This window comes from Neodiprion pinetum, chromosome 7, assembly GCF_021155775.2.
Source record: "Neodiprion pinetum isolate iyNeoPine1 chromosome 7, iyNeoPine1.2, whole genome shotgun sequence".
In the NCBI taxonomy this organism is placed as follows: Eukaryota; Metazoa; Arthropoda; class Insecta; order Hymenoptera; family Diprionidae; genus Neodiprion; species Neodiprion pinetum.
Genome location: NC_060238.1, coordinates 4403182 through 4430453, shown reverse-complemented (window position 1 = coordinate 4430453; position 27272 = coordinate 4403182). Strand labels below are relative to the sequence as shown.

At 34.8% G+C, this 27272-nt stretch overlaps 5 protein-coding genes across 10 annotated transcripts; 2 read left to right on the top strand and 3 right to left on the bottom strand.

The window, feature by feature from the left end:
• Positions 1–92: 92 nt before the first annotated feature.
• LOC124222660 (PP2C-like domain-containing protein CG9801) lies at positions 93–7332 on the top strand. 2 transcript variants are annotated; one of them, XM_046633861.2, is made up of 7 exons: positions 93–792; positions 1847–2073; positions 2300–2974; positions 4223–4420; positions 4514–4817; positions 4941–5427; positions 5697–7332. In XM_046633861.2, exons 1-7 carry the CDS (start codon positions 626–628, stop codon positions 5913–5915), a joined length of 2277 nt encoding a protein of 758 aa, XP_046489817.1. In that variant the 5' UTR covers positions 93–625; the 3' UTR covers positions 5916–7332. The 2 variants fall into 2 exon arrangements, with proteins under 2 accessions (XP_046489817.1, XP_046489818.1); XM_046633862.2 differs by lacking the exon at positions 2300–2974.
• Positions 7333–9242: 1910 nt separating this feature from the next.
• LOC124222663 (serine/threonine-protein kinase NIM1-like) lies at positions 9243–16755 on the bottom strand. Of its 2 annotated transcripts, none has more exons than XM_046633866.2 (8): positions 16620–16755; positions 16358–16416; positions 13965–14226; positions 13435–13649; positions 13177–13291; positions 12591–12881; positions 12331–12476; positions 9243–12217 (listed from the first exon to the last, which is right to left on the bottom strand). In XM_046633866.2, exons 3-8 carry the CDS (start codon positions 14188–14190, stop codon positions 11972–11974), a joined length of 1239 nt encoding a protein of 412 aa, XP_046489822.1. In that variant the 5' UTR covers positions 14191–14226; positions 16358–16416; positions 16620–16755; the 3' UTR covers positions 9243–11971. The 2 variants fall into 2 exon arrangements, with proteins under 2 accessions (XP_046489822.1, XP_046489823.1); XM_046633867.2 differs by having other exon boundaries at positions 16553–16742.
• A 367-nt stretch (positions 16756–17122) lies between these two features.
• TH1 (negative elongation factor complex member TH1) lies at positions 17123–21942 on the top strand. 2 transcript variants are annotated; one of them, XM_046634418.2, is made up of 12 exons: positions 17126–17236; positions 18102–18283; positions 18462–18681; positions 18777–18884; positions 19114–19263; positions 19363–19493; positions 19566–19753; positions 20136–20388; positions 20477–20687; positions 20881–21021; positions 21094–21223; positions 21315–21942. In XM_046634418.2, exons 2-12 carry the CDS (start codon positions 18102–18104, stop codon positions 21350–21352), a joined length of 1752 nt encoding a protein of 583 aa, XP_046490374.1. In that variant the 5' UTR covers positions 17126–17236; the 3' UTR covers positions 21353–21942. The 2 variants fall into 2 exon arrangements, with proteins under 2 accessions (XP_068993719.1, XP_046490374.1); XM_069137618.1 differs by having other exon boundaries at positions 17123–17236; positions 21094–21942.
• LOC124222920 (protein stunted) lies at positions 21410–23689 on the bottom strand. 2 transcript variants are annotated; one of them, XM_046634419.1, is made up of 4 exons: positions 23530–23689; positions 23218–23348; positions 22291–22316; positions 21410–21530 (listed from the first exon to the last, which is right to left on the bottom strand). In XM_046634419.1, exons 1-3 carry the CDS (start codon positions 23556–23558, stop codon positions 22303–22305), a joined length of 174 nt encoding a protein of 57 aa, XP_046490375.1. In that variant the 5' UTR covers positions 23559–23689; the 3' UTR covers positions 21410–21530; positions 22291–22302. The 2 variants fall into 2 exon arrangements, with proteins under 2 accessions (XP_046490375.1, XP_046490376.1); XM_046634420.1 differs by lacking the exon at positions 22291–22316.
• Positions 23690–24519: 830 nt separating this feature from the next.
• Positions 24520–27186, bottom strand: IntS11 (integrator complex subunit 11). Of its 2 annotated transcripts, XM_046634417.2 has the most exons (3): positions 26980–27186; positions 25352–26871; positions 24520–25148 (listed from the first exon to the last, which is right to left on the bottom strand). In XM_046634417.2, the coding sequence occupies exons 2-3, from the start codon at positions 26846–26848 to the stop codon at positions 24858–24860; spliced, it is 1788 nt and encodes a 595-aa protein (XP_046490373.1). In that variant the 5' UTR covers positions 26849–26871; positions 26980–27186; the 3' UTR covers positions 24520–24857. The 2 variants fall into 2 exon arrangements, with proteins under 2 accessions (XP_046490373.1, XP_046490372.1); XM_046634416.2 differs by having other exon boundaries at positions 25352–27186.
• Positions 27187–27272: the final 86 nt, after the last annotated feature.

The following is a 27272-nucleotide window of genomic DNA, read 5'->3' as shown; positions in this document are numbered from 1 at the left end:
TATGATTTTTACCGTGTTAATCGGGGTCTTATTTTTTGGAATACGATCAGCAGTCTAAACAATTAAAACATGTAGAATATTTTGCAAGTAGAAAAATACTTCAGCTCGAGATGCATTGGACTCAATTAATTCAAATTTAGATCTGCATCTATTTCAATGGTTCAAAACTATTTTAAATAATTTGAAGAAAATAAATAAAGGCTTAATCGTTTCGGTAAAAAAGAAATATGATTATCTGAAAGTACCGGATTACGGGTAAATCAGCTTATTCAACCTATATCTGTTTGGAGGGGCGAGGAGGGGCGCTGTATCACGATGTTTACGATACAGCGCCCCTAGGGGTTAAAATCCGAAACACGCGAACGAAGTCCCATTCAACCTTCAACCATCCCAATTTCTGAAGTGGGAATTCGTCGTTCTCTTTTCCGTTTCCTATCTACCTATCGTTGATTTGACATTCTTTCCAAAATGGCTGCTATAAGTGTCTGACACAAGTTGGTTGCGATTTAAAAATGCTTTTGGTCCAGCATATCTTCCTTATTTCCATTTGACAGTATTAAAAGTTGTGATAAAATGTGTCAGTTGTTCGATTTAAGGAATCTGAAGTAACACCTTGATTGTTAAAATGCCGAGTTTACGAAAACGCGTTGCTGGATTTATGCGTCAGCTGTCTGTCAGCAATCTTGCTGCTGCTGTTGAGAATATCGGCCACGGTGAATCTTCTCCACGTAGTCCTAGAAATGTTCCGCAGGACCTACCTGGCGGTTGTTTCATTACTCGATACCTGAATGGGTATGTGTATTCAATCACTTCACACAATATACATTTGAATCAAATTATTTCATTCTTTCATTTTTTTTTTTTAATTTCTTTTACACTATTTTCACACGCAATTGTTGATGTTGTCAACAACATTGTGAGTCTCTTTTAAGTTTGGCAACAATAAAGGTATGCAAGTGTTATGTACTTGTATAGAAATACTGTCTGACTCTGTTTAAATTGTTCTTTAATTCAATGTCACCACACCTTAATTGCACACCTGAAACAGTTTCAGGCTTTAAGACGTCTCATTTGTATAAAAAACTATTTTTTTTTTTGCACCGAGGATCATTCAACAATGTTTACTTACTGCTAGGGTTATTATTCAATTGGTCAATGGTTAAACATTGTCGTATGACTAGAAACGTTAATTTAAATTACCGCTGCCACATTTCTCTGTATAATGTTGCCAAAATATCTTGAAAATCACGTGATTTTGCTTGTAAATAACAAATAGTGTAATTGCCATAATTTTCTACCTTACCAATTATATCATTTATAAAATTTTGACAATGTACATACCTACAAGAAACAAACGTCAATGGATCTTGTCAAACATCTAAAGTTTCTCTTTCAGTACTGATAATCTTTTACATACTAGTTTAACTACTATGATAAGAACTGTTGGATTTTGGGGAATTGTATCAAGGTAGATTTTGTTTACGTTATGATTCATAGAGCTTTATACACAGCTTTATGATGTTGATAACAAAATTTCATCAATTGGTGTATAATCAATTAAACAGCATGGAAATTATTTTAGATGTATTTTTTTTCAACAAGTGTATATTTAGAATCAGAATTGAACGAACAGAAAGTTACTGTTTGAACTAAAAAACGTGGAAAAGTTGGGATAGTTCGAATATGAATGTTTTATAATAATCTTGTATAAGTATTTCAATTTCAATCCCTACTAGTCTTTCTAATTGATCTCATATTGTGATTTTAGGAATTTTATTAATAAGATTAGACCAGACATATTGAATGAAATATGAAATTATCCTGACAATTATTCTTATTTATGCAGATTGGAGATTAAGATGGAGGGTCCAGTAATACTGCATGGGCGTAATCCGGAGGAGCTACCATCGTATCCATTATGTACCTTGGATAATGGGGAGGAAGTATTTGCAGCTTTAACAGGCCCAGATCTGGGTTTGACCACGGTAAACTTGAAGCAGCGGCATTTAAGTATCAGCGATCCAGACGTTGACTACATTGATATTTTGGAACAGTCCGACCATGAAAGAACTGGTATGTAACGAAACATCAGATATATTCAAAAGCAAGATTGAACACTCGCAAATAAATTTATAAATTCTTTTAAAATTATTTGGCGAGTTCACGTTTGCTTTTATTTTTGGTATCATATAACGTGGTAAAATGAACTATTCGTATTACATTGTAAGTTATCTGTATCGGAGAAATAGGGGAAAGCTTTTTTACATTTTGATAAGAGCATTGCATGTATTGAATACAGTAAATACATCGATGGACTGTATATTCTCTGTGGCTCACGATCGATGGTTTATGATTCGCCCAAGTGATTCCCCGTCTTGTCCCATCGACAACAGTTCAATTAAAATTCGTGCCGCTGGAAAGTTATATGATCCAGATTCCAAGTATTCTAATGAAAACTTGTTGGATAGTTTGGAATCCAATTGCAATAACGAACAGACTGATTTGTTGGACGATGACTGCAAAGATTATACAACATCGAGAGATCAATCTGATGTGGGAGTCAGAGGACTGCCTAGGCAGAATATTGATAATTTAGAAACGGATGTTATGGTCGCTGAAGATTCAACCTCCAAATTAGAAGATACGTTTGATTATGATGCTAAAATCAAAGAAAAGTTGGACAATTTTCAGTTCAGTCTCACATCCAAAGAACACTTTACATTTGAAACGACCAGTTTCATACCAGAAAGTACATTTGTACCTACCAAACAGGCAAATGTAAGCTTTGACGATAGTCTGAATGACAATGGTATGCAATTCAATGATGAAAATATAAGCAATGATATTGCGGATGCTTCCAAGGAAGGGAATTTCAAAAACGACATAATTCCACCACCGTCTGAGTTTGCTTCTGAGATGAATCCATTGAGGAAATCAAAAAGTGCTCCAGCTCCGTTTCGAAAGGCAAAAAAAGGTGTTTATCCTCGCATTATTTGCATGTGCTGGAAACCTTCGATATGCTAATGGATCATTAATAAGCCCATTATTGCAACCTCTTATAATTTTCGTCATTAGTGCTCTTTGACACGATAATAGTATTTACTTTTATTGTTATCATTATTATTATCACGATAGTTATAAAACTTATTATTTAAAGCACATTGTTATGCGCTTTACGTAACTATCACTTCATATACTTTGTAAGTATGTAGGTAGAGTAGATTATTGATACTGATGGGGTAGATTTACTCATTTTGCTGTCATTCAATGATATGCTTAGAATGTTTTTATACTGGCTGAAATCATAGTAGTTGCATGTTTAGTAATATTTTTGGACAGATACATTTATTCTCAAGTCCAGGGTACTTACAAAACTTGCGGAATGCAGGGAATGGAAAAATGACAATGATGAAACAATAGTGGGCTGTATTCGTAGAGTATTGGAAGAATCAAGAAAACAGTATTGGTATTGGTATTACGAAATAAATTAATCATCAAAATCCAGTGTGAACGCATATTTCCTGGTTAATTTAAAACCGAAGCACCTAAAAATCCAAACATCTAGTGATGCGATTTACTCCGGAATAGCAGCAATGTTCATATACTTTCAATCAGTGTTTTAAGCTGGCAAGGGGGTTTTTATTTATACAGATGACATGCGATCTCTAGCCAGAAATTATTTGTTAAAAGATGAAAGGGGTAACAGAAGTAAATAACTAGCATCAATGAGTTCACTCTATGACTTAGATTTTTAGTCAAAATGACTCTAATGAAAGTCTGTGCATATTATAATATATACAGATGACAGATAATGCTAAGAAATTGTGCCCTGAATCACTTTTAGTGCTATTTTTATTTTTATTATTTGCTAGTATCAAGCAGAATTCTTGGAAAATCGTGTGTATTTCCAACATCTACGATTTGAACTTACTTATTCTCTGTTTGGGATGCAGCTTTATTACATCCAAGAATTCTAAAGTAGTAGTTATAGTCTTGATACTTGGCAAATTATAAATAATTATCCAAAGAGGTGGAGTAAGGGTGCCAACAAATGTAGACCAGTCAAAAAATAAACACTTCCATGCAAGTAACGTAGCATCTTTATATCCATATTCAAATTTTCATAAAGTATGTCATTGGCGATGTTCAGTAAATTGAATAGAAGACAAAATTTGAAAAATTGATGTCAATAAATTCTAACGGTTTCCAAATGTCTGTTTAGGAACAACATCTGACGGTGAAATAGCTTGCGTATCAGACTGGTTCAGGCCTCACGATTTAGCCTACGGAGTGGCGACCACGCTGTATGAGAAGAATCCAACGACAAATATCAACAACGGAGAACCAATTGCCGATTGTTTTGGTATCTCGGCTAGACCAAAGGCAGCCGTTTTGGGTCTCGCTGATGGCGTTAACTGGGGTATAATTTTGACAAAATACTTCATGATCCATGAATGTCAACACAGCGAACAAGAATTATTTACAATTATGACTCATCGACTTTTTATCTTAGGCCCAAAAGCAAGCATTGCCGCTCGAGCAGCGGTGCACGGGAGTATAGAATACTTGAACAAGGCTCTTTTCTCGTCAGCACCAGGCGGTGGAGTAACTACGACTAGGGACGTGTTCGTGGCTTTGTTACGCTCCTTTCACTCGGCGCATTCTCTCATTCTACAGGAGCAAGGAATGCTCACGACTCTAACAGTATGTGCTGTACTACCCTTACTGCGTCCCAACTCTGGGTCAAATTGTCGTACCGAAAGGTACGTGGCGTGTACGTGCAACGTTGGCGACAGTTTGGCGTACGTTTATTCCAGGTGAAAACAAAAGTTCCACTAGTCACAAAAATTTCTTTTGCTTCTAAAGCATTAAACGAAATGAATCGATTGTCAATGTCGACATTAACGTTCTTCCATCTACTCAAATGTTGTTCTGTACAGACGAACGGGTGTAAGGGAGATAACGCAAGGCTCTCACGACATTCACTGCATGCGAGATATGCGAGATGCATTGGGAGCTTTGGGTCCGGTCGACGGTTCTAATCCAGAGTTGAATAATCTGACTTTGTCTATGACCGAGGTGGAAAATGGCGATATAGTATTTTTAACCAGCGATGGAATATCGGATAACTTTGATCCAGTAGTGGGAAAATTTGCCATATTACCTACCAATAACACTGCAAGTTCTGACAAAAGTGTCAAGCATGAGGGCCAGAGTAGGACCAGAACTCGTCGTAAGTCTGCCGAAAATTTAAGAAGGTCAGATTCGATCGGTAGTAGCAACAGTGGATTACCTGTCGTTGAGGCTTATCAAAGGCACGAACTGACTCTTTTAAGAATGGAGGATTTGTTGAGGCGTGGAGTATCCGGGGAAGGACCACCTTGCGATAATGCCAGACGTCTTTGCGAATTACTTCTCGATTTTGCGGTAAGTTTATTAACAATTCAGCGAATAAATCGCTGATGATACCAGAGTTTAGGAGTCACTTTAAGTATTTTCAAATTGAGATCATTCTCTTGAAAATGAAAATTTCGCCATTCCACTGTAAAGGAACAGCGGTTATCGAAGTCATTCTCAACTCTAAGCGATCGATTTAATCCTTCCTTGTCGAATGAAACATTGAGGCAAATTTCAAAATAACTATTTGAAATAAAAATTGAAATTTCTCAAAGCAAGTTGTTACAATTGTATTTTAGGTGAGGATCACAGCTGCAAAACGTCGTATTCTAGAAGATCCAGATCTGTATTATGCTCAGCAAAAAGATGGCCACATGATCCAATTATCAAAATTGGAACAAAGAAATCGGCGTAAAAAAATGCTGGAAAAGATTTCAATGGTACCGGGTAAACTGGATCATGCAACTGTCGTGGCGTACACGGTTGGTCAGTACACCGAATCTGATACCAATCTTTAGTTGTTCATAAAATTGTATGTATAACGTGTACATGTACAAATAGGAAGTATTTTTATTTTTACAAGAGAATAACGTTTATAGTATGATTCTTAAAGAGCTAAGGTAGTCGCCATGTATGTACCATGTATAATTATTTGTATATATTGTGCGTTAGAAACGGTGAAAGTTATTCTTTTGATTAGGATAAACCACGTAAGACGTAAAGCGGTTTGAAATTTCCGTACATGGATTCCATATAACTAAATCGAAGCTATTACGCTACACCTGGTAACGTAGCATATGAAGCAATTCATCTCACTTTATCAGGCTCTAGATTCTACTTTCGCAGCGAATTTATCCTTTATTTTCTGTGATAGTAATGTAAAATGAAAAAAAAAAAACTTGAAGTTTGATTTAGATTTTTTTTTCCGAAAATTTGCTGTTCAAATGCATAATTTCAGAAATTAAAATTTGCAACATATTACAGAATTATATGTCACTTGCACTTTTCATCAAACTCTAGTTGGGATTTAATGATTGTCGTTTTTTGAAGTATGCTTTGTAATTCTCACGAGTTGCTTTTACTTAATTGAAAAGAAGTTTGATTCATTGGAGAGTGTTTCCTTCATAGAAATCTCTTGTTTTCTCGTTGTATCTGAGAAAAAAAGAAAAAGCAACATTAACCTCGTTAAGAATACAAGGTCTAGAGTCTGGTCCTTTGTCCACTTCACAGTTAGCAGCTATTAATATAATAATTTAACGAGCAAATAATTCTGAAAGAACAAAACAAAAGTTTCCAGTCAAACTGGCAGGAATATCTTTAAATATATGGGTCATATTTTATGATTCGTAATCGTACGACCTGAAAATTTGTTGTTTATTTAATAATTTTATGAACATTATAAAGCGACTTGTAACAGATAAGCGTAACAAATTATAATTTTTGATCTAAATTTAATTTTTCGAAATAATGCTGTCAAACACACAAAGTGTGATTCATTTTCGTTCTAATTACATTAATGTGTTGTCAACGATTTTTCACCATTGTTCACTTTTAGATGAACTTTTACTTACCATTCTGATAAAATTCCAAAGACGGAAACCAATATTCAGATGTAACAATATGAAACTCTTCGAAGTATATAACGCGGATAATATTGACATAAATGTAGTCAACTATTTTATACTAAAAAGTAATTATTTAAATCAATACCCATATTATATACATATTCCAGTATAAAAAACTTTCATACAAGGATCCACTTTCATATGAAACGGCACATACTTTTGTACAACTGCCCAAACTGATTACGTGATAATTGGATGGTGGTCCTGTTAGTATTGAAAGAAAATTAAGTTCAGTATTGCTTAAAAGACAAATTTAACATTAATATTTGGTTACGAAGAAAAAAAAAAAAAAATGAAAAACAGAAAATAACTAGATGTAACATTTACAAACAATAATTCATTTTAGTTTTACAATCGCGAAGGGACATCCCTTGCTTAATCAACTACAGTTCATTAAATGTAGGTAACATATGATATTGAATTATTATTTTAGTGTCGTCTTGTTCGATCCAACATAACTAAATATCATGCAGGTACTTTTCCCAAATATTGAACGGTGTTAGAAACATAGCGATTGGCAGATTTCAATTTTGGTGACACACTGTTTCTCAAAAACTGCCAAACTGAAGTGTGAGTGATTTTGCATAGAATGCCTTGGAATTAGTTATACATCTCTGAGTAAACAGACGTATACAGTGCGAATAGGTGAAGGCGTACATTGAAGCAGCCAAATTATTCCACAACCAATATACCTGTATAATAGAACACTGCCCAGTCTTGTGTTATTTTCGTAAACGTACGTTTTCTTTTTTATACAATATAATATATACATATAAATAATAATAATAATAATAATAATAATAATAAAGTTCGCTTATGTATTTAACAAAATTGACTTATTACTAAGGATAATCAATTCAAAAATAATAATCAGCCAATAAATTTATTTAGGTATAGTAGATCTTGAACTTAGCTGTAGTGGTGTACAATCTTTTTATGACTTGAAAGTAAACAAACGTATAATTTGAATTTCACAAACGTTAGGATTGTGACGTTGAGAAATAATTTGGCAAGATTGAGAAGGTCTTTGTTATGAAGTTGATGCCAAAATTTACTAGAAAACGCTTTTGTTGATCGTGTTTTAATAATAGAAAATGTCGGTGATGAAATTTGGTGATTTTTGATAAAGTTAATTCGTGAGTAAATTCAAATCATAACACAGCCAAAGAAGCTCACAGTCGGTAGCAATAAATATGATACTTGACAAAAAAAAATTTCGTGTAATACTTAAGAAAGAGACAGGATTTGATGGTAAATTATAAAATTAATTCGCATTTGTATGAATAACTGAACCACACGGAGGAAATGAATTTTTTCTAGTAATAGAAAAAATTAAAAGATCTCTTGATCTTTTGAAGATTTATATTATTCTAAGTAATAGCTGATTTTCACAGAATCCTCAGGTTTAAATAGCTAGACTAACTAGAGAATTTAATAATTATTCGTACAACTAACTATATACTTTTATGTTCAACGACGCATTTAGAATGACATCTAAAATGAGTCTCGTGTGTTGAAAATTCAGCGTAGAACAGAGAAAAAAGCTTGTGATCAAACGAACAGTCCAACAGAGGCTTGAGATGCTAAAACATTCAGGTAAAATATGGAGCCAATGTACAGATTTTCATTCAGAGTTTTTGGATCTAAACGTTAGGTGAGAAGCAGAATTCAATCATTATAAACGTACAGCCTTAATTTTTTCCTTTGATTATCAAATTGATACAAGCGTCAACATCTTTCAAAGGATATTTGTTAGCGTTTGAACGGTTCAGATCGACACGAACGTACAGCAGGAGCGCAAAAGTTTGCACATTGATGTCTGTCTGCTAAACGATGTAAGGGACATCGTCGACCTTTCAGCCATTTCGACAAAGAAAGAAAGTACATCACCAGATGATAAAAAGAACACCAAAAGTACTCTTCTAGATTTTCTAATTTTACCAATAATGCAAATGTGAAACAATTATTTGCTGGGCATGTTCGGTAAACTGTCTACAAAATTCCAAAACATATTTATCTCAGAGACTTTTCACTGTGTCTATACATATATTGCATGAGTAGAAAAGTTCGTGTTTCAAACTCTAAGCCTGACTTACTATTAGTGAATAAAATTAGGTATTTTCAACGTTTAATCCTGTAAAAAAAAGGGAATAATGATTTTGGACAATAATAAATTCAAAATTTTTTAAGGGAACACTGAGTATATTCGATATTATCACATATTGCATTCTATTATATACACAACAATAACTATGTAACACTTATTGTATGATAAAAATTAGGCGTAATTAAAAATAATTCATTTTGAAACGGTAGCACAATTAGTATTTCGAGTCTTGTGTACGAAAAGTGGTGTAGAATACTTTATTCTCAAAAGAAGAGTGTAAGAATTTATAGGCTGCATATATTTCTGCACTGCGTAAATTTAAAAAATTTCCTTTCCACATTTTTCGTAAATCATCATGTACAGTCACAATTTTTTCTGATTTCACATTCTCTCAGAGGAAGAAAAAATCATTTTATTCATTGAAGTTTAACATTATATTAAGAGTTTCTCGATTTTTCATATACTACCCGTGGATTCTCAAAGGATTGTGCAGAGTGAAATTATTACCTTAAAAACCATTATACTCGAGCCTTTTCGCGTAAACTTAATTTGAGAAATATATCCTCATATATTATCATAGTTACGGTAAAGGTTAGTGCTCTGGAAATTGGAAACATGGTAAATAAACCACAATGCAATTTTTTTAAAATGAATCTTAAAGCGGGACATGCGTTTAAGCATGAATAATAAATCAAGGTTTTCAGCCACGAAAAATGCGTGACTACAGTCATTTACCATAATCGTACGTATTGATAAATTTTTCATACATCGACTACAGAATTGAAGCTCATGTTCATATTCAGTTTATTACAAAATCATAGCACGGCGAAAGTAATTTTTTTTATAGAATTTCAAATTTCATATTGTCACATTTATTATACATCACCATAATTCATGCGAATCCAATTCATACCTATAGAATATGAAATTTGTAGGGTTAACTTGAAGAAATATATCTAGAAAATAGTGTCTTGACATTGATTCAATTTTCTTGAACAATACGATTAAATTGCGCCAGCGCAATGCATGTAAATCAAACGGAAATTTTACTTGTGGAAAATATCCTTATTGATAATGTTTCGTAGTTTGTCCAGCAACTACGTTGTTTAATATTGTATACATAAATATATGTGTATATACCTTAAATTTGGATATGCAAGGCCACTTTGAAAACGGAATTATAATATAAATTGATAAAATAACGAATTATAATTAATACAAAAAGTAGAAGTGGAATCAAAATTGACACTGAAAAAAATAACGTTTTTACGCCAAATAGTTGATTCTCAATCAAATTCAGTATATATTTTGAAGAGATTCCGCTTGTAAAAAATGGTATGACAAGTACTCTGTCTTATAAGATACGCAATATTATTCACCCTGAGCACATCTAAAGACGTAATTAGTGGAAAAATCTATGAATAAAAGAAAAGAATACACGAAAATTTGACCAATAATATAAATTTAAGGTATATACAACTAATGTACACCTAATATAACACCTCTTAATGCTACAAAATCTATTTCAACACGGATTTGCTAGGATACGGCTTCAAGGCATTGAAAGAAATAGCATTTCCGTTTTGAATTCAACAAAACGTGAAATCTAACAGCCCACTTTCATGACCAGTTTCAATATTATACCACGTTGAGTTAGAGAAAGAATTTCTTTAAATTCAAGTCGATAACTCTGTGCTTCTATATAGGTACGTGAAAATAGTATCTTACAGCCTCGAAAATATTTACAAGTATAAGGCTACCATTCTAATACTAAACCTCTTTATGGGGTAACGTTCATTTGTACTAAGTACAGTAAAGTACTGCAACTATCTAAGGATAATTTATCCGAGGACAACTCTCTTTTGCTTTTTGGTAGAAGCTGTGTGTATTATTTGGATACTGTTCTACCCAGTCAAGTCTTTCCGTCGATCGTGTGAATGTTATTCACAAAGTGAACTGAAATTTTCACATAGAATCATTTTCTATGAAATTCAATATTCCTTACGCTAGGCTTATGCGGTGGTCTTGATTTTAACTTAACTTTAACTTCAAACTTAAATACATGGATTTACGATGAATCGGTCAAACGGTAATATTTTATATTTATCTTTGAAGTAACAATGAAGTTGTACTTTATTGTACAACTTGAATGTTACTTGAAAGATAGATAATACGATAAAATAAAAAGATAAATTGAAGTGCAAGGTTGAAGTGCATTTGACAGTTAAACGCCAAGTATTATTAATAAGATTGTTAACGTGATCAATCACTGCGAAGCAGTTCCTGATATGTACATACCTCGAGAGTTAAAAGAAATCGATGATAGCAATTATATACACGCAACTGTCAAAAGTTACAATAGTAAATAATGTTGATGAGCAATAGTCTCTGATAACGTTTGTACTTAATAATTTATCATGTAATATCGTGCATCGTTTAAACGAAGTACATTTCTACACGAGCTTATTACCGCTACACGGTACGGGTGTTGAGGGCTGCCAAGAGCTGGCCCTGAAAAACACATTGCAAATTTTTCTCTAATCAAAGAAAACTACTATTTGAGCTTGATTTTGGATACCTCTGTTCCAAATTGCCTCTAGGATTAGAGTCCAAGTACATTTATATCCTCCACTATTATACGATTGCTAATAGTTTCGTTTTTTTTAGGACTCATTCCTAGTGCCAGTCTCCACCGACTGGTCAATTCGTAGTATCGAGGAAGTTCAGTTTCTTCAAACCAAATTTTCTCTCAATTTTCATAGTGAAAAGACCCATCTTCTTAGGTCATACAAGTAATAAGTTTTAACATTTATTCATGCTTTTTTACTGATCTATCCAGTGATCATAATATCAAACACATCTTGGATTTTAGTCCTTTCTTAGTTATTAACGACTGCGATGTTTTCGGGACACTCGACGTGTCTGGTTGCACCGGGTTCCGTGGAGGTTTTGTTAATCTGTGCACAACTATCCTGTATGTTCCAATTACACTGGACCTCGGACCTTTGTCAGCATGCGTCGCTAATAAATTTCCATCTATACCTAATTTTTCCAACATTAATCGAGCCACACGCTCGATTCCAGGAATCTGAAATAATCAATGGTATACCTTATAAATAAACCAGATTACTGCAGAATTATCAAATTTCACATTCACTGTTTACGCCAAATTTCTGTCCGATGCAAACATTATATACATACCTGATTAGGATCGCTGGTAATCGTAGGCAGTAAAAGACAATCTTGAAACGGGGTATGTGGAGGTACGGTAGTATCTTTGAGCCATTCGCTCGCCAGCATCTGATCAATTGTCAACCTTTCCAGAGGCGTTTGACACAACAATCCACCTATCAAGTAATTTGCACATGTAACGACTGTTTACAGGATAAGCTTCTTTGGTATTTTCAGGGACTTTAGCACGGCTTAACAGTTGTACAAATGATTAGTGAAAATGAGCTTACAAATCAACGATTGGCAGGGCAAACTGACGTGGTCAGGAGTGAAAAACTTTCCTTCAAGTATCAGAGTTTTAAGACCAAGAACAGTGCGGGCCCGAAAAGGCATCGTGCCAGTAACTACCAGGTACAGCAATACTCCCAGAGCCCAAATATCAACGTAGGGCCCGAGATATGATTCATCCCGAAATAATTCTGGGGCTGCGTATGGTGGACTGCCGCAAAAAGTCTTTAAAACCTGATCAGGCCCATCGGTAAGACGTGTACTGAATCCAAAATCCCCCAGTTTTATCAGACCTTTAACAAAAATGTGATCGTAATGGTAAAAAAAATCTGACAAGTTACTCGATACCTGGCATCCTTCGCAAAAATTTTCATCGGTCGATTATTGGAATCCTACGTCTCTAAAATTAGCTTTGGTGTCATTTTATCCGTAAAAGATGTTCTCTGTGATTTCCAATCTTCATAGTATCACCGAATTTTTTCCCATTTGCAAAAATACTATTTCGTAATTTCGGAACAGCATGTAAAGGTTTTCAACTGCAAATTCTATCATTACAAAATGGTGGAGACACGTGAGAATCTACCTTACCAGGTCCTGCGTAGAAAACGTTTTCTGCTTTTATGTCCCTATGAATGAATCCCAGGGTATGCATATATTTTACCGCAGATAAAATCTGTACAAATAACAGCTTTGCCTCTTCTTCCTGAAAGTTATATATCGTATAAATTTATAATACTCAGACCGCCATTTTCATGCATATCAAAATATTTTTAGTCTGAAACTTTTCAATTTAGTTATTCTAAGCATTGGGTTCAATTGTAATTCATTAATAAGTAACACACGTACTTTGAATCTGCCCTGAACGGAGATCTTCTCAAAAAGTTCACCGCCAGAAGCATACTCGGTAACAAGATAGATTCTTGCGTACGTTTCAACAACTTCAAACAATCGTATTACATGTGGATGGCAAATCCCTTCCATAGTAGCTATCTCTCTGGCCAGCATCTTTCGTGTCTTTTCATCAAGTTTCGTTTTATCCAAAATTTTAATCGCCACACGCTCTGTAATTTCACATCAGTTTGCTTATGCAAATATTATCAATACGTTTATTAGATGATGTTTTTTTATTCATTTTTTTTTTATCCTTTCTTCGCAACGAGCTCTTTACAATTAGTTGTCGCACATATCTGATTTGAGTATGTATATGATCTGAGGAAAGATTATAAAATTGCCAAACGACACACGACCATGCCATAAACTCATTTGAACAAAAGTGATCACACAATTCAAAGGCGTGATTGAAAGCTAATTGAATTTCAGAAATGTAACACTTACTTCGAAACCGGCGTGGAATGAGGTAAAGCAAACTTACTCACCATTAGTTGGATGATGAATGGCCATTTTGACTCTGGAAAAATTCCCGGATCCAAGATCCCCGCGCAATCTGTACAGGCCGACAGTTTTGCTGAGCGTGACATTACGCAGCCGTTGCATATCTTCCATTGGATCCATGGGTCCGTCATTTTTTGGCATAAAATTGTCATTTTGCAAGGGTGATTCCAGAGGGACGGAACCGGGTACACAGATGGTGGACGACCTCATTTATCAGTTATTTTTTTCGCTGACACCGGGATACTCCTAAAAATTAAACTCTTTTTGATAATGATGTGTAAAAAAATTAGAAAAATGGGTATTTTTAAAGGAAATTCACGTAAATATGTAATCTATACTTTCGTCATTAATTTTGCCGCCTGTATAAATGAATAAGTAAAAATTCAATAAACTAACTAGGCATCAATTTTCAGAAATAAATTGCTAATCGTCATAAGGTATGAAAATTTAGTCATGCTTGATGCAAAGCAACGAACGTTTATAGACTTTTAAAGTTAGCAGTGCTCTTCTAAAATATTTAGCTCCGAAGACCTTAAAAGAAAATCTTTCAAATTATTTGCATCTCAGAGGCGTTTTGAAAAATAATAATCAATTCAAACGGATAGAATAGAGGTAATAAAGAATAAATTCAAAGAATCAATTCACGTGGAAAGATCCGGAGGATGCAATGAAGAGATGAGATACAATCAGAGATAATAGGCTGATCTAACAAATGTTCGGGTTGATTATTCTATTGAGCTTATAATATGTTATTATTGAATCATGAGATGCATACAAATGTTCAACGAGTTGCATGAGAATGTGTTCAAAAATAATCGGTATCAATATAATGTAGGGTGTAACGTAAATTATTCAATTGCAGACTAATATGGATCAATATTTAGTACAGGTGATAAATTATGCCCATAAATTTGAGCTTAGTACCAAGAATATTTATGCGCATAAAATTACACACACTGTTATACATCCATTACCTGAATATCAGTGAAGCAAGTAAAGTATAAAACGCCACTAAGTTTTCCATCAGAAATAACAAACTTTGAAATTTCATTTTTCGGTTTCTCTAGATTTTTAAATCACAATTTGAAATGAAAAGTACGTGTATTACCAGAGATTGCTTCATCTTACATTAAATAAACAACTTTGTTGGCTTCAGGATGCTTGAAATTCTTTTGTCACGAGCAAAACAGGGCCGAGTAAACATGAGTAAAAATAGATAACATTATGAAAGAAAAATTACAAGTTCAGGAGTTCAAGTTTAGATATATGTCTAAAGTCAGCTTTGGTGAACAGTGTGTTACTTCGCAATAGCATATTTATCCGAAATGATACTTAAAACTTGGATTGGTTTCTTTTTTTTTTTACTTTGCGTTTAAATGTAATTGACAACATAGACGATTTGGATTATTGACGTTTACTGAAATAATCTAATATTCTACTCTACTTTTTTTTCTTTTACTTATAAGGAACAGAACTAGGAAGTATTGTATCTACACAAAGACTCGGTAAATTTAGATCAACTTTTGTAACATTAAACAATAATTTCTATGCCATCTTTTAAACTTTCAATTGTTTTAATGGAAATTTTTATAGTTTTTTTGTATTTCTCAAATTGTCAGTGGTTTAGAATCAACTATTTGTTTTGCATTGATTGCCATTTAATGCAACTTCATATCGATAATTTGATTATCAAGTTCAATCTGATTATTTTAGAAATTACAGATCTATGAAGTTTGTCTTGGTGTGGCAGCTGGATACAATAAACACCTGCTAAGAATGTTATCAATGCGAGTGATAAGACTGCTAGCTCTGTTTGAAACGTGGCAACAAAGGTATCAATACCAAATCACATCCTACAACTAGTTTTGGCTTCCTAAGTAGGTACTTATAGCACACTGGAGGTTTTCAATCGCCTTGCAAGATAGTTGATCCAATTTCTGATTCCTTAAGATCTGATTTAACATATGGAACGAATGATATGGTTTAAGCTGTGCGTTGAAGTACCTTAAAGATTGTTTTTTAATACAAATTAATTAGACGTCATGAATGAAAAACCGTTTGTGCGAATTTTTCGATTAATCAGAAATGGTCATATTTTTGTACTACATGCCGTTTGAATTTTCTTTCATCTAGTTCCACGTTTTCGTATTTATGCAGTAATTTGAAAAAACTAGAGATTTAAGTCAATACGTGAAAATTTGTACACTTTTCGTTTTTTCACTGCGTTAGTTACATTCATGAAAACATTGCCACTACCCTTATAAAAATGATTAGAAATTGGGACGTTCACCTTGAATTAAATTTCATTGAAACCAGGTGGAAAACTTGTAGAATTGTATATATCAATCACTGTATTTATACGTATAAAAATACCTACGTGTTTTATAGTTGACTTGATCAAATGGCCATGTCGTTCCGTTGCGCGATTCTTTACAACTGGAAAAATTGAACACTTAATTGATGCAACCGAGAGGATGATGGGAGACTGAACTGTCAGAAATATTTTTGACATCTAGGAATATTCAGTCGATACACCCTTTGAATTCAGTACTGTGAGAAGCACAGTACGCACCAGTTCTTTGACGACGAACGATCACAACAACTGGATTACACCCAGTCTTACATAAAAAAAAGCTTACATGACGAATACGGGGAATCCAATTATACTGAAAAATTATTAATGAGGTTATGATCGATGTATCATTGCTCGGGACGATGCAGAACCGCGCGCACCAAGCGCAAATGACAACTGAAACTGAACGCGCGCGTCGACCCAGCGAGAACTGAAATTTGAATTTGCACTTGGCGTCCGCTGAATAATCGAATTGCACAAGAGCGTCATCGGGTTGCATTTCGTCGACCCTGCATTGTGTTGAAACAAAAAAACTCACCGGAGGTTATGTAGTAGTTCTATTTTATTGACCGAGTCACTTCAATTTATTCTCCAACTTCATCATTTTTACTAGATCAGGTTTCTCAAATATGATAACATCCTGAATATTTTCTCAAAAATATCTTATATAAACGTTTCTGCTGAAAATTAGCTTGTAATATGTTTCTTTATTATCAATAACGTGTCTACCTACTTATATGTGTTCAAAATTTCCCTCTATTTTTTTTCATTAGAAAATGGCGGCCAAGATCGAGGCGATTAACTGGGACGTTAATTCATGTTTAAATTTACAAGCTCACTGCTGTACAGATCCATAACAAGAATTTGTGAGGGAAACGCTTGATACGGTTTGACGCGCGAGATGTAAGAATCTTCATTTTATCCAGTAAAAGTCTATCAATTTTCTATCTATACGTCTAGAGATATAGACATATTCCTACTGCAACCGGACGTGTGATTTTCTCCGGATTACTGTCTATTTTCTCTACATTGCAGCTACTTTTCATCATCAAATACATTTCTAACCTCAAATTTGATGATAGCTTTAGCTTGAAAATTGCCGTTGACTTGTTGTGAAAACACCACAGCGTTAGTTAATACAATCCTTCATTTCTTGTTTATTAATGCCACCATTTCTTCTTGCAAGTTAATTTATTGCACCTCAGTTTTCACGTATCGCTCGCAATGGTTATTTGCATTTCCTTTTGACTGACAATTATCTGTTACAAACCCTTAAATAATCTTAGAAACTTCAATCCAAAGGAGTTGAGTAAATCTTAGGACATTCTTGATTGAAATTAGGCAATTACTTGTACCAGTATACTTTAAGTACACGGGTAATGCTAGCTCTAAAGCTGATTGTCAAGTTACATATTTTAGCTTTATCGTACTGTTAGTGATGCTTTTGAAATTTAAAAAATTTGAGCAACCATTCATCGCTAACAATGCAAAGAAAACTTGGCGTTGACTTAAATATTGTCCCTAATCCCATATGAAACTATAGAACCTACTCTTCACCTATAATTTCTCCAAAATTATGTATATTTTATTTATTGCATATGTACTTGAGGAAACATGTCCTATCTAAACATATATTCATATTTTTTTAATTGTTCGAAATTCTCTCAGCGAAGTAACAAGTATAAAGTCCAGATACGTTGAATTTTAATTTCTATTAAATATCGAATAACCAAATAGCTATCTGTCAATAAAGTGTTTAATATTCTAGATGGAGACTGATTATGATGAGGATCGAGGAGGATGGGGAGACGACATGGGTAGAGGTGGCCCAGACGATTTTGGAGGTGACGATGGAACAGATAATCCTCAAGATGTTCTTAAAGAATGTTTGGACAAGTTTAAAACGCCGGACTACATCATGGAGCCTGGTATATTTACTCAGTTGAAACGGTAAGACTAGCAAACCGAGAGGTCATTGAATTTACAATTCCTATTTAATTTTGTTTTTTGCTTCATTTTGGTATATTTGTATTTATCTGTTTTTATGATTGGTTATTTACACAAGACCAAGCCTATCCACACTTGGTGAAGCATATGAAAATCATCTCAATTGAGTATTTCCTTTCAGATATTTCCAAGCAGGCGGTAATCCCGAACAAGTTATTGAATTATTGTCTCAAAATTATACGGCATGTGCTCAGATGGCAAATCTTCTGGCCGAATGGTTAATTCTTGCTGGTGTAAAAGTAACGGATGTACAAGCTATGGTAGAAAATAATCTCAAAGACATGATTCTTAAAACGTTTGATCCAAAAAAGGCTGACAAAATTTTCACTGAGGAGGGTGAAGTGAGTTATAATTTTTTTTCCAAATTTCATTCGTGCTTAGTTTCAAAATCTTGAAATGTATCATTTTGTAAATAAATTTCTGTTCTACTTTACAGACTCCAGCCTGGTTAACAGAGATGATACAACATCCTACTTGGCGTTCACTAATTTATAGACTTGCTGAAGAATATCCTGATTGCTTGATGTTAAATTTTACCATAAAAGTGAGTAATCATAATTATATTTCATTAGAACATTTAAAATATTTATTTACCTGCTAATAAGTTTGTTAAAGCTTCCCAGTATTTCATAATTGATATTGTGATAGTTATTCCTTGCGCAAAATTGCTGTTTGCACGAATTACTACTATACATAATTGATGTAAAAATATCATGTATACTCTACATAGCAAGTTATCAAATAATCCATTTCCATTACGACATTTCTCTTAGCTTATATCTGATGCTGGATTCCAAGGAGAAATAACAAGCATTTCAACAGCTGCACAACAAATAGAAGTATTCTCGAGAGTATTAAAAACTGCCATTGCAGGATTCCTTCAAAATACTGAGGACTGGCAATCTAGCATACAGGAATGTGCCGTAAGTTGTTCCTCATAATAAGAATAAAAGAAGTAACATTTTTTTCAGACCGCCAAAAATCATAAACATCACTCATGATCCATAAAATTTTACTTACAGAAAATGGTTTGTCATGGGCAACATACATATGTGTACAGTCAAGTATTGTTACAAATTTTAGCACAAGAACCTCGGGGCGGTTTTACAATGAAACGACTTTCACAAGAGATTACGAAGTGCGCTCAACAGAAGTAAGAAAAATCATTCAGTTTTATTTGTGGTTAATGTGATCTACTGGTACATGACAACGAATACGTTTTCAGCCGTCACGACGTAACTCCCATAACAATGGCATTAAACGGAGCAGCTGGTAGTCCAAGCGCTTGTCAAGCCTTAGGTTCGATGTTATCACGAAATACTTTGAATCCGGCTGATATAACAGTATTGTTTAGGAATTACTCCAACCCAGAACCTCCTCCGGTTGAATTAATTCGGAATCCTCAATTTTTAGGTAAATATTCAATTGTCTAATTCTGTTATTCTCCCTTACAAATCGTACTAGTTATAAAAAAAAAAAATAAGACTGATAATTACGGAATACAGATAGTTATGGAAGCTGTAAAAATTGCATATTTAGAAATCTTCCAAGTTTGACAAAATTTTATTCGTTCTAGAAAAGTTTTGAAATGTGTGAAAAAGTTTGAACTGAACTAAAAATGTTTTATGAGTCACATATAATGGCAAGGTAGCAATACATTTTTGGCATTTAGAAACTCTGTAAAAATTGGAAGGTTTTAGTAAAAATTGAAGTCGGTCGATTGAAGAAAATCTATTTTTCTGTGAATCAGGACAATTTTATTTTACTATATTCATTGTCGTATAATATTCTACAGAATTATTGGTTGATGCTCTATTTAAGCCAGGAGTAAAGGTAAACCCAGAGCATAAATCAAAGTATATTAACTTGCTGGCATATGCAGCTAGTGTTTGCGAAACACCAGCCAAGAAGGGAACACAACGAAAGATCAACAAAGATGAATTAAAAACCACGATGCAAGCCATCGAGAAAGTTCATAACATTTGCAATATTAATAAAGGTTCAACTGAACTGATAGCCGAGTTGAACACGTTGTATCAGTGCATTAGGTAAGCACAATCTGAGCTCAAAGCAATCATACGCTTCGTAATTCCAAAACGATTGATTGGTAGAAAACTATAAAATGTGTAATTACAGATTTCCAGTGGTGAGCGTTGGTGTGATCAGATGGGTTGCATGTACGGTAACAGAACCATCGTATTTTAAATTGAGCACAGAACACTGTCCTATACATTTGGCTCTTCTGGACGAGGTTGTAGCCTGTCATCCTCTCTTACATCCAAAAGTGCTTCAACTCTTGGTGCAGTTATTTGAGAGCAAACAGGATGAACTCGAAATACTTGTTCAGGTGAATACCTAGTTACCAGTTGTTATATTTTTATCGCATAATACTATTACCTAAATTTAGACATTTTTAGTATCTATGTGAAATCACAAGTTTCTAGAGCAAGACAGACTTCCCACAGTTTCACAGTTTGCAAGCCTCTTCCTATAACCGATTATTGCAAGACCCAGTATTTGACAAACTTATAATATTTCAGTTGGAGATGAAAAAGATGCTGATAGACCGAATGGTCAATTTATTGAGTCGAGGATGTGTTGTCCCTGTTGTATGCTATATTAAGCAGTGCTGGCAACGCAGTGACACTGACGTTTCCCTTATTAGATATTTTGTCACCGAGGTAAGCACCGATTTGGCTTTTCCAGCAATCTGTGTTTTTTATATTTTTACTAAATCTGTATCTGCATTTTAGGTTTTAGAGGCTATTGCACCACCATACACTCCGGAATTTATCCAACTATTTTTACCTATGGTGGAAGATGATGAGATAACAGGCACGATGCGTGGCGATGGTGATAACGACCTTGTTTCTGAGTTCATAGGTACGTTGGCCCAACATTACATCATCAAATTGAATACCGTCAAAGTGTTACTCTTTACACAGTGTTGTACTATCCATTTTATTGTTTTCAGTTCACTGCAAGGCACACAGTGGCACAGCTGTGAGATGACGGTTAAAGAACAGAGACGCCAGTGCTCATGGAGAACCGAAAGAATAAATTTACCGGTTGTGTGAAGATGTGTTTATTTTACATAACAACTGGTATTATCATACATGAATTACTCTTAATCAACCCGCATTCATCAGGTGAACTGCCCTATGGTGCCACAATGTTGTAGTTTATTGCTCTGAAACAAAGTTATTCATTTTAAACAGAAATTAGTTAATTCAAGTTTTTTTTTTTTTTTTGAATATTTATTAGTTTATCATACTATTGATTAGTAATATGATGGCAGTAGAGTTTCATCTACTTGACTGACATGACCAGGCTACTTCGACTATTTGATCATGACAAGGACTTTCTACTCCCTGTCAACTATTATGCACATGATCCGCTACACGCAAGAGCGATATAATAGGATAATAAGACCAATGGCGGAGACTAAGAGTCCAATAGTCAAGACGTAGCCTGGTCAGATGGCTGTATACAGCTGCGAAATAACTGGAACTTAGGTAAAGATTTTACCACCGTACAATAAAATGAACATGTTAAACTTTTACTGAAGTTGAAATAAATCATACCGATTTTTCAAAAAATTATTCAGTCTATCTTAGTCATAACTCTCAGTCTGTGCATAATTAGGGCTTCGTTCGTTTTAGGGAAAAAATTCAATTCTCAACCGATATTGCATGCCTTCAAATGGTATTAATTCAATAATCAATTGTTGATTGTTTGGACAAAAGGATCAGTTGCTTAAAATCTTGAATCAGATGGTTAGTTTTCACGAAATTGTAATCAAGTCCCATGCGTGATTAATAATGAAACATAGATACTTGTAAATGATTAAAATAATTATTATTATAACACATCAGTTCACACTTTCACAACATTTCAAAATGCAAGTACTTGCGTTTTTTGTTTTATCACACTTGAAACTATAAACTTACGTATTGATGACTTTAGTATTTATCGGCTGTAAAAGGTACAAAATTACTCAGATAATAGAAATCAGAAATATTAAAATTAAGGGTCACATTGTTAGTATTTTGTGAAAATCTTTGGAGTACATCTGAACTTTTAATCCTTCAACTGCTATGATTGAATCAAAAGGCAAAGCTTTGAATCGGTCACGGATTTCTAAAGTATATTGTTAACCCATTGCAATATTCATTTATGAATAAAGATGAGAGGCATCGTGAGGAAAGAAAAAAAGTAAGGATGCAATTTGTAACTAAAAAAGATATTCGTAGCTATATTTTACAGTGAATAAAAATGGATTTCTTACTTATAGTGAAATTAGCTCATTGGCCAAAGTCATGAGGTCAAAATAAATGAATAAAAATGCAAGAAATCATTTGGATGATTTTTAAATTACAAAACTGGATTACCAAACTATATCAATGAATTTTTAGAATAAATTGAACTGTTCAAACTGGAAATTTAACTAAAGTATTGTAACTATACAAAACAGGACTGATTGTTCCATATTCCAAGTGAACTGTTTTTTTATTAATTGGAATACTAAGAGAATTGTGTGACTGCCGTAGTTAAGAAACCCAATAAAAAGTGATCAAAATCTATGAAAGCCGAACCGAATTGTATTCAATATAATCAATTGGTAAATTCATGTGCAGCCTTTGTATTGCCAAAAAAAAAAAATCAATTGGAATTAACGACTCTTCTCTGGGTCAAATTGTGTTTATTAAATATTTGTGTATACGAAGTAGACGAATATGAGCAAAATCATTAAGTTAATTTTGATTGCCATTCAAATAAGAAATATCTTAAACAAATTTGATTAACCAGAGTGGGAAGTAAATCGTATTTGTAAAATAGAACAACCAGTCGACGATAAGAAAAAGTAGACAACTTACTGATTGCCTTGCCATCCTTCCATTGGGTAAACTTGACGGTAGAATCATCCCGTTTGAGAGCATCAGCTTGAAAGTTAGGCTTCAAAGCACGCCGAACGAGCTTAGCAGCAATTTGCGAGTAGTTGATGTAGCTGAAATAATTAATACCAATGTAGTATTCAAGTTTTCCACCTTAATCAATTAATTTCACATTATGTTAGGTTACATAACTTATACAGAAAAAATCGGTGAAACGAATTTCTAGCTGAACTCTTGTGGCATAGGTTACTGGACTAGTTTTATCTGAACAATAAATGAAGCGCATAAACTTACTTAAGTCCAGCTTGCCTCCACGCACTCATCTTTATTCCTTTTCAACGTCAAGTTCACTCCAGAAAATATCTCAATCGACCAAACGGGAGGCACTGATCGGGGAAGAGCTATCAGAACTGCTACCGGAAATAGTAGTCTGCTTTTCCAAGGATGTGTTCCGAAATTAGCTCTCAGTGCTGTCAATAATTTTGTATCTCTTTTGCGCTGCCGAGTTCGTGACTAGCTCTGTCGATGTCTTACGGAGCTTTTAGCGCAAGTTTCGGAACGCACCCTAAATTAATATTGCATAAAGTATGAAGAGTAAAGAGAACGACACCTCAAACTTATGGCATCACCGCTATTATCCGCTAGACAGCGGGGCACGCTATAGTTCAGAATCACTTGAATTTTTGCTCATCCTCCGAGTACTGATGATTTTGTCAAATGTCTTACTGACGTTAATAGATAGTTAATCGTTTTGCAGTGAAACAACGAAATCGCGAAGTATGAAAATTAATTCTTCGTGGTTTGTTATTGTCGCTGTCCACTATTAAGTAAGATTTATAAATTTTTCAGGTAACCGAACCGGACATTTTTACGAGATTCGATCTAATGACTTATTTTGCGTAAATTGTCAAATCCGTCATTGTAAATCGAAGATTAAGAACCTGTTGATATCAAGTACTCAATGTAGCAATGTAATGCTTAAGGTGGATGCCACAATTATTGAGCTTTCACTTTTCGAATATTATACATTCAATATTACTGCTGAAAGTTGTCACGTTTCGAAAGAATAGAAAATTGATAATTTTTAATTTTCCGTCAAATTAAAATATTGTATTCGAAAAGGGTCAGTAGTTGAGAAATCTATTTAAGATCTATTTTAAGTGATTTAAGCAATAGTTTTTACTCTTTTTAAAATCAAGGAAACATTATATTAAGGCAAATAAATTATTGAATTTATTTGGATTTATGTACAGAGCTAACATAACAAAATATGACTCGGTAAACCATGCTGCAAAGGTAGTGCTTTATCAAGTTATTACCATTTTTTTCACCAAATCATCATTATCATACAATGGAATGATATGTACATCAGAGAAATTATATGGAAACTGCTCGTCTTGGTTCTTAGTCAAAATACGACCAATTATAAAATACACTTCTTATAAATCAATGAATTTTATTGAAGACGAATTTGGGGTGATTGGTTGACGTATCTCTGCAATGAATTTTTACAAGTACCAATCAGTCAATAATCCTATATATCTATATGTTTGTGCACACGCACAAGTTTTATACAAAATCCTGTGTATAAAAATCTTTCATAGAAATTTGATTGAAAGATTTCAGTTGAGCATTGTTTGCAAGAAGCCCAGAATATAGCTTCCCAAATCTTCGTCTTGATTCGTCCACGAAACATACACGCTCTTGGATTCATCTTCACCTCCTTCGACTTTAACCAATACTGATTCTACTGATATCGCACCATCAGTGAGTTGTACCGTCCATCCTACTAATCTTTCCGTTAATGGTTGCAAAAGCTTGAGCGTTGTCGCGTGGGCAGGACCTGGATCCCTTATTTGTACTGTAGACGTGAATCTTACTACATGCCTTGTGATTCCTGCTGCCCTGGCAACCTGGAAATCAATTTGAATGTGATTCAAAGTTACTATTGATTTTCACCCACTTTGTTGAGGTTGAAAATGTGCAACCATTTATATTACACATTTTGAAAAATGTTTGAAAACTGTATTCAAATCATGACTGATGTAATGCATCATAAAGGAAAATATAAAAATTCCTTGTGAGATGACTTATGATGGATATCAAAGTGTATTACCTCGTCAGCATCAACTAGACAAACGCCGTCTTCCCTCAGCATTAACACGCTATGTAGGAGCCTTCTTCTTTTTGGATCTGGAGGCAGAGCAGAGTATCTCTTTGCCTCAGCTTTCAGAAGGGCTAGCGAGGCATCGACGGGAACTTTGGCAGTAGTGTAAATAACGCACGTTTCTCCATTGGCTGGATTGTAGCAGCTGGTACCAAACTCCTGCCTAATTTTCTCCTTCAGAAATTCCATTTTTGCAGCCTCACCATGAACGAGCATTACGTTCTTAGGTTCGCAATATTGAATCAGCTGCATGATGCCTTTTGCATCAGCGTGAGCTGAGAATGACATATATTCTACAGCCATTTTGACCTCGACGATCTGCCGGTTTTCAAACTCGATACGTTTAGTGCCATTTAGAACTTTGTGGCCGACAGTTCCCTGGACGCAGAACCCCGGCATGATGACCATATTGGCTTCGTTGGGTGCCCACTTTTTGAAAATCTGCAACGACAGTCCAGCATGCAGCATCCCAGGAGTAGCGAAGACCACCATGGCGCCAGGATTATCGATGTAGGACTTGTCAAAGGGCTTTATGTGCTTGAAATCGAACATGTTCCTCTGAACAAACGTCTTTTTTATCTTCTGGTTGGTCCATGTAATGAACATCTTGTAGTAATTGTTGGCCTTCTCCGTCAGACCAAGGGCGAAGTACACAGGCACCTTCAAGTTCATCCTCTCCCAGTAAGTTTCTAATAGTATGCAGAGCTCCTGGGCGCGACCAAGAGCAAATACTGGTATTAAAACCTTGCCGCCTCTGTCTATGCACTCGTGCACCTTTTTCAAGAAGTCTCTTTCTCTGCATCGTTTCGAATCTCGGATGGTGGTGGCATACGTTGATTCCGATATAAGCAGATCTGGCCTGCATTTGTCGATCCAGGCGGCTCCTAGATGCCGATCCGGAGTCATGTTGTAGTCACCAGTGTAGACAATGGACTGCGAACCTACTCGAACCCAGAACATCGCAGCGCCCAGCACATGCCCTGCATAGTAAGCCTTTATCTCCAGTTCAGGGTCAACCATGACTGACTGGTGCAGCGTAACAGCGACTACCTTCTTCATGCAGTCCTTGATCATTTGGGAGGTGAAGAAGTTGCTCTCACCCTTTCGCTCCACTGCTACCTTGCGCATATCCTCTAAGAGAATTGGGGCGATCGCCTTAGTCGGGTGAGTCATGTAAATCGGACCTGTGTAGCCCACCATTTCTGTGAAATAGGGTAGCGCCCCACAGTGATCCAGGTGAAAGTGCGAGATGATGACACAGTCTATGTAGTTAGTGGCTGGTCCTTCAGGCACTATGTATGAGAAGTCCGGGAACCTTCTCTCGTCGTTGAATCCCATATGCATACCGCAGTCCAGCATTATATTTTTACCTCCCATGGTAACCAGAATACAACTCCTGCCCACATCTTGGCCTGCGCCAAGAGGCGTTACTTTGATATCAGGCATTATTTGTGATTATTAAATCGTGTCTGTGGATTTGAATAAATTTCTAGATAGAAAAGGTCGGAATTGCGAATATTTAATAATTTTCTTCAAGTACGAACGTGTTGTGTTTACATCGCGATGCCGTTACTAACCTCCAATTTTATTTTCGTTGATTTACTTTGTTTGGTGTATAATAATTATTTATAGGCTTTAGCCATATTAGTTTAGATAATAGACATATTTTGGAGGTCAAGTAACATGATAAGTAAAGAGATCTTGATAAGATTAGGTTAGGTTAGGTTAGGATTATCGTGCAACTACGAGATGACTACATATGGGTAAATCACCACCAGAGTGATACTCACCGTTGACTGAAGAATATAAAGACAGTTTCCCCCCTATGGGCTTTGGTACGACAACCGAAAATCGTTGTGCGCTTGCGCCT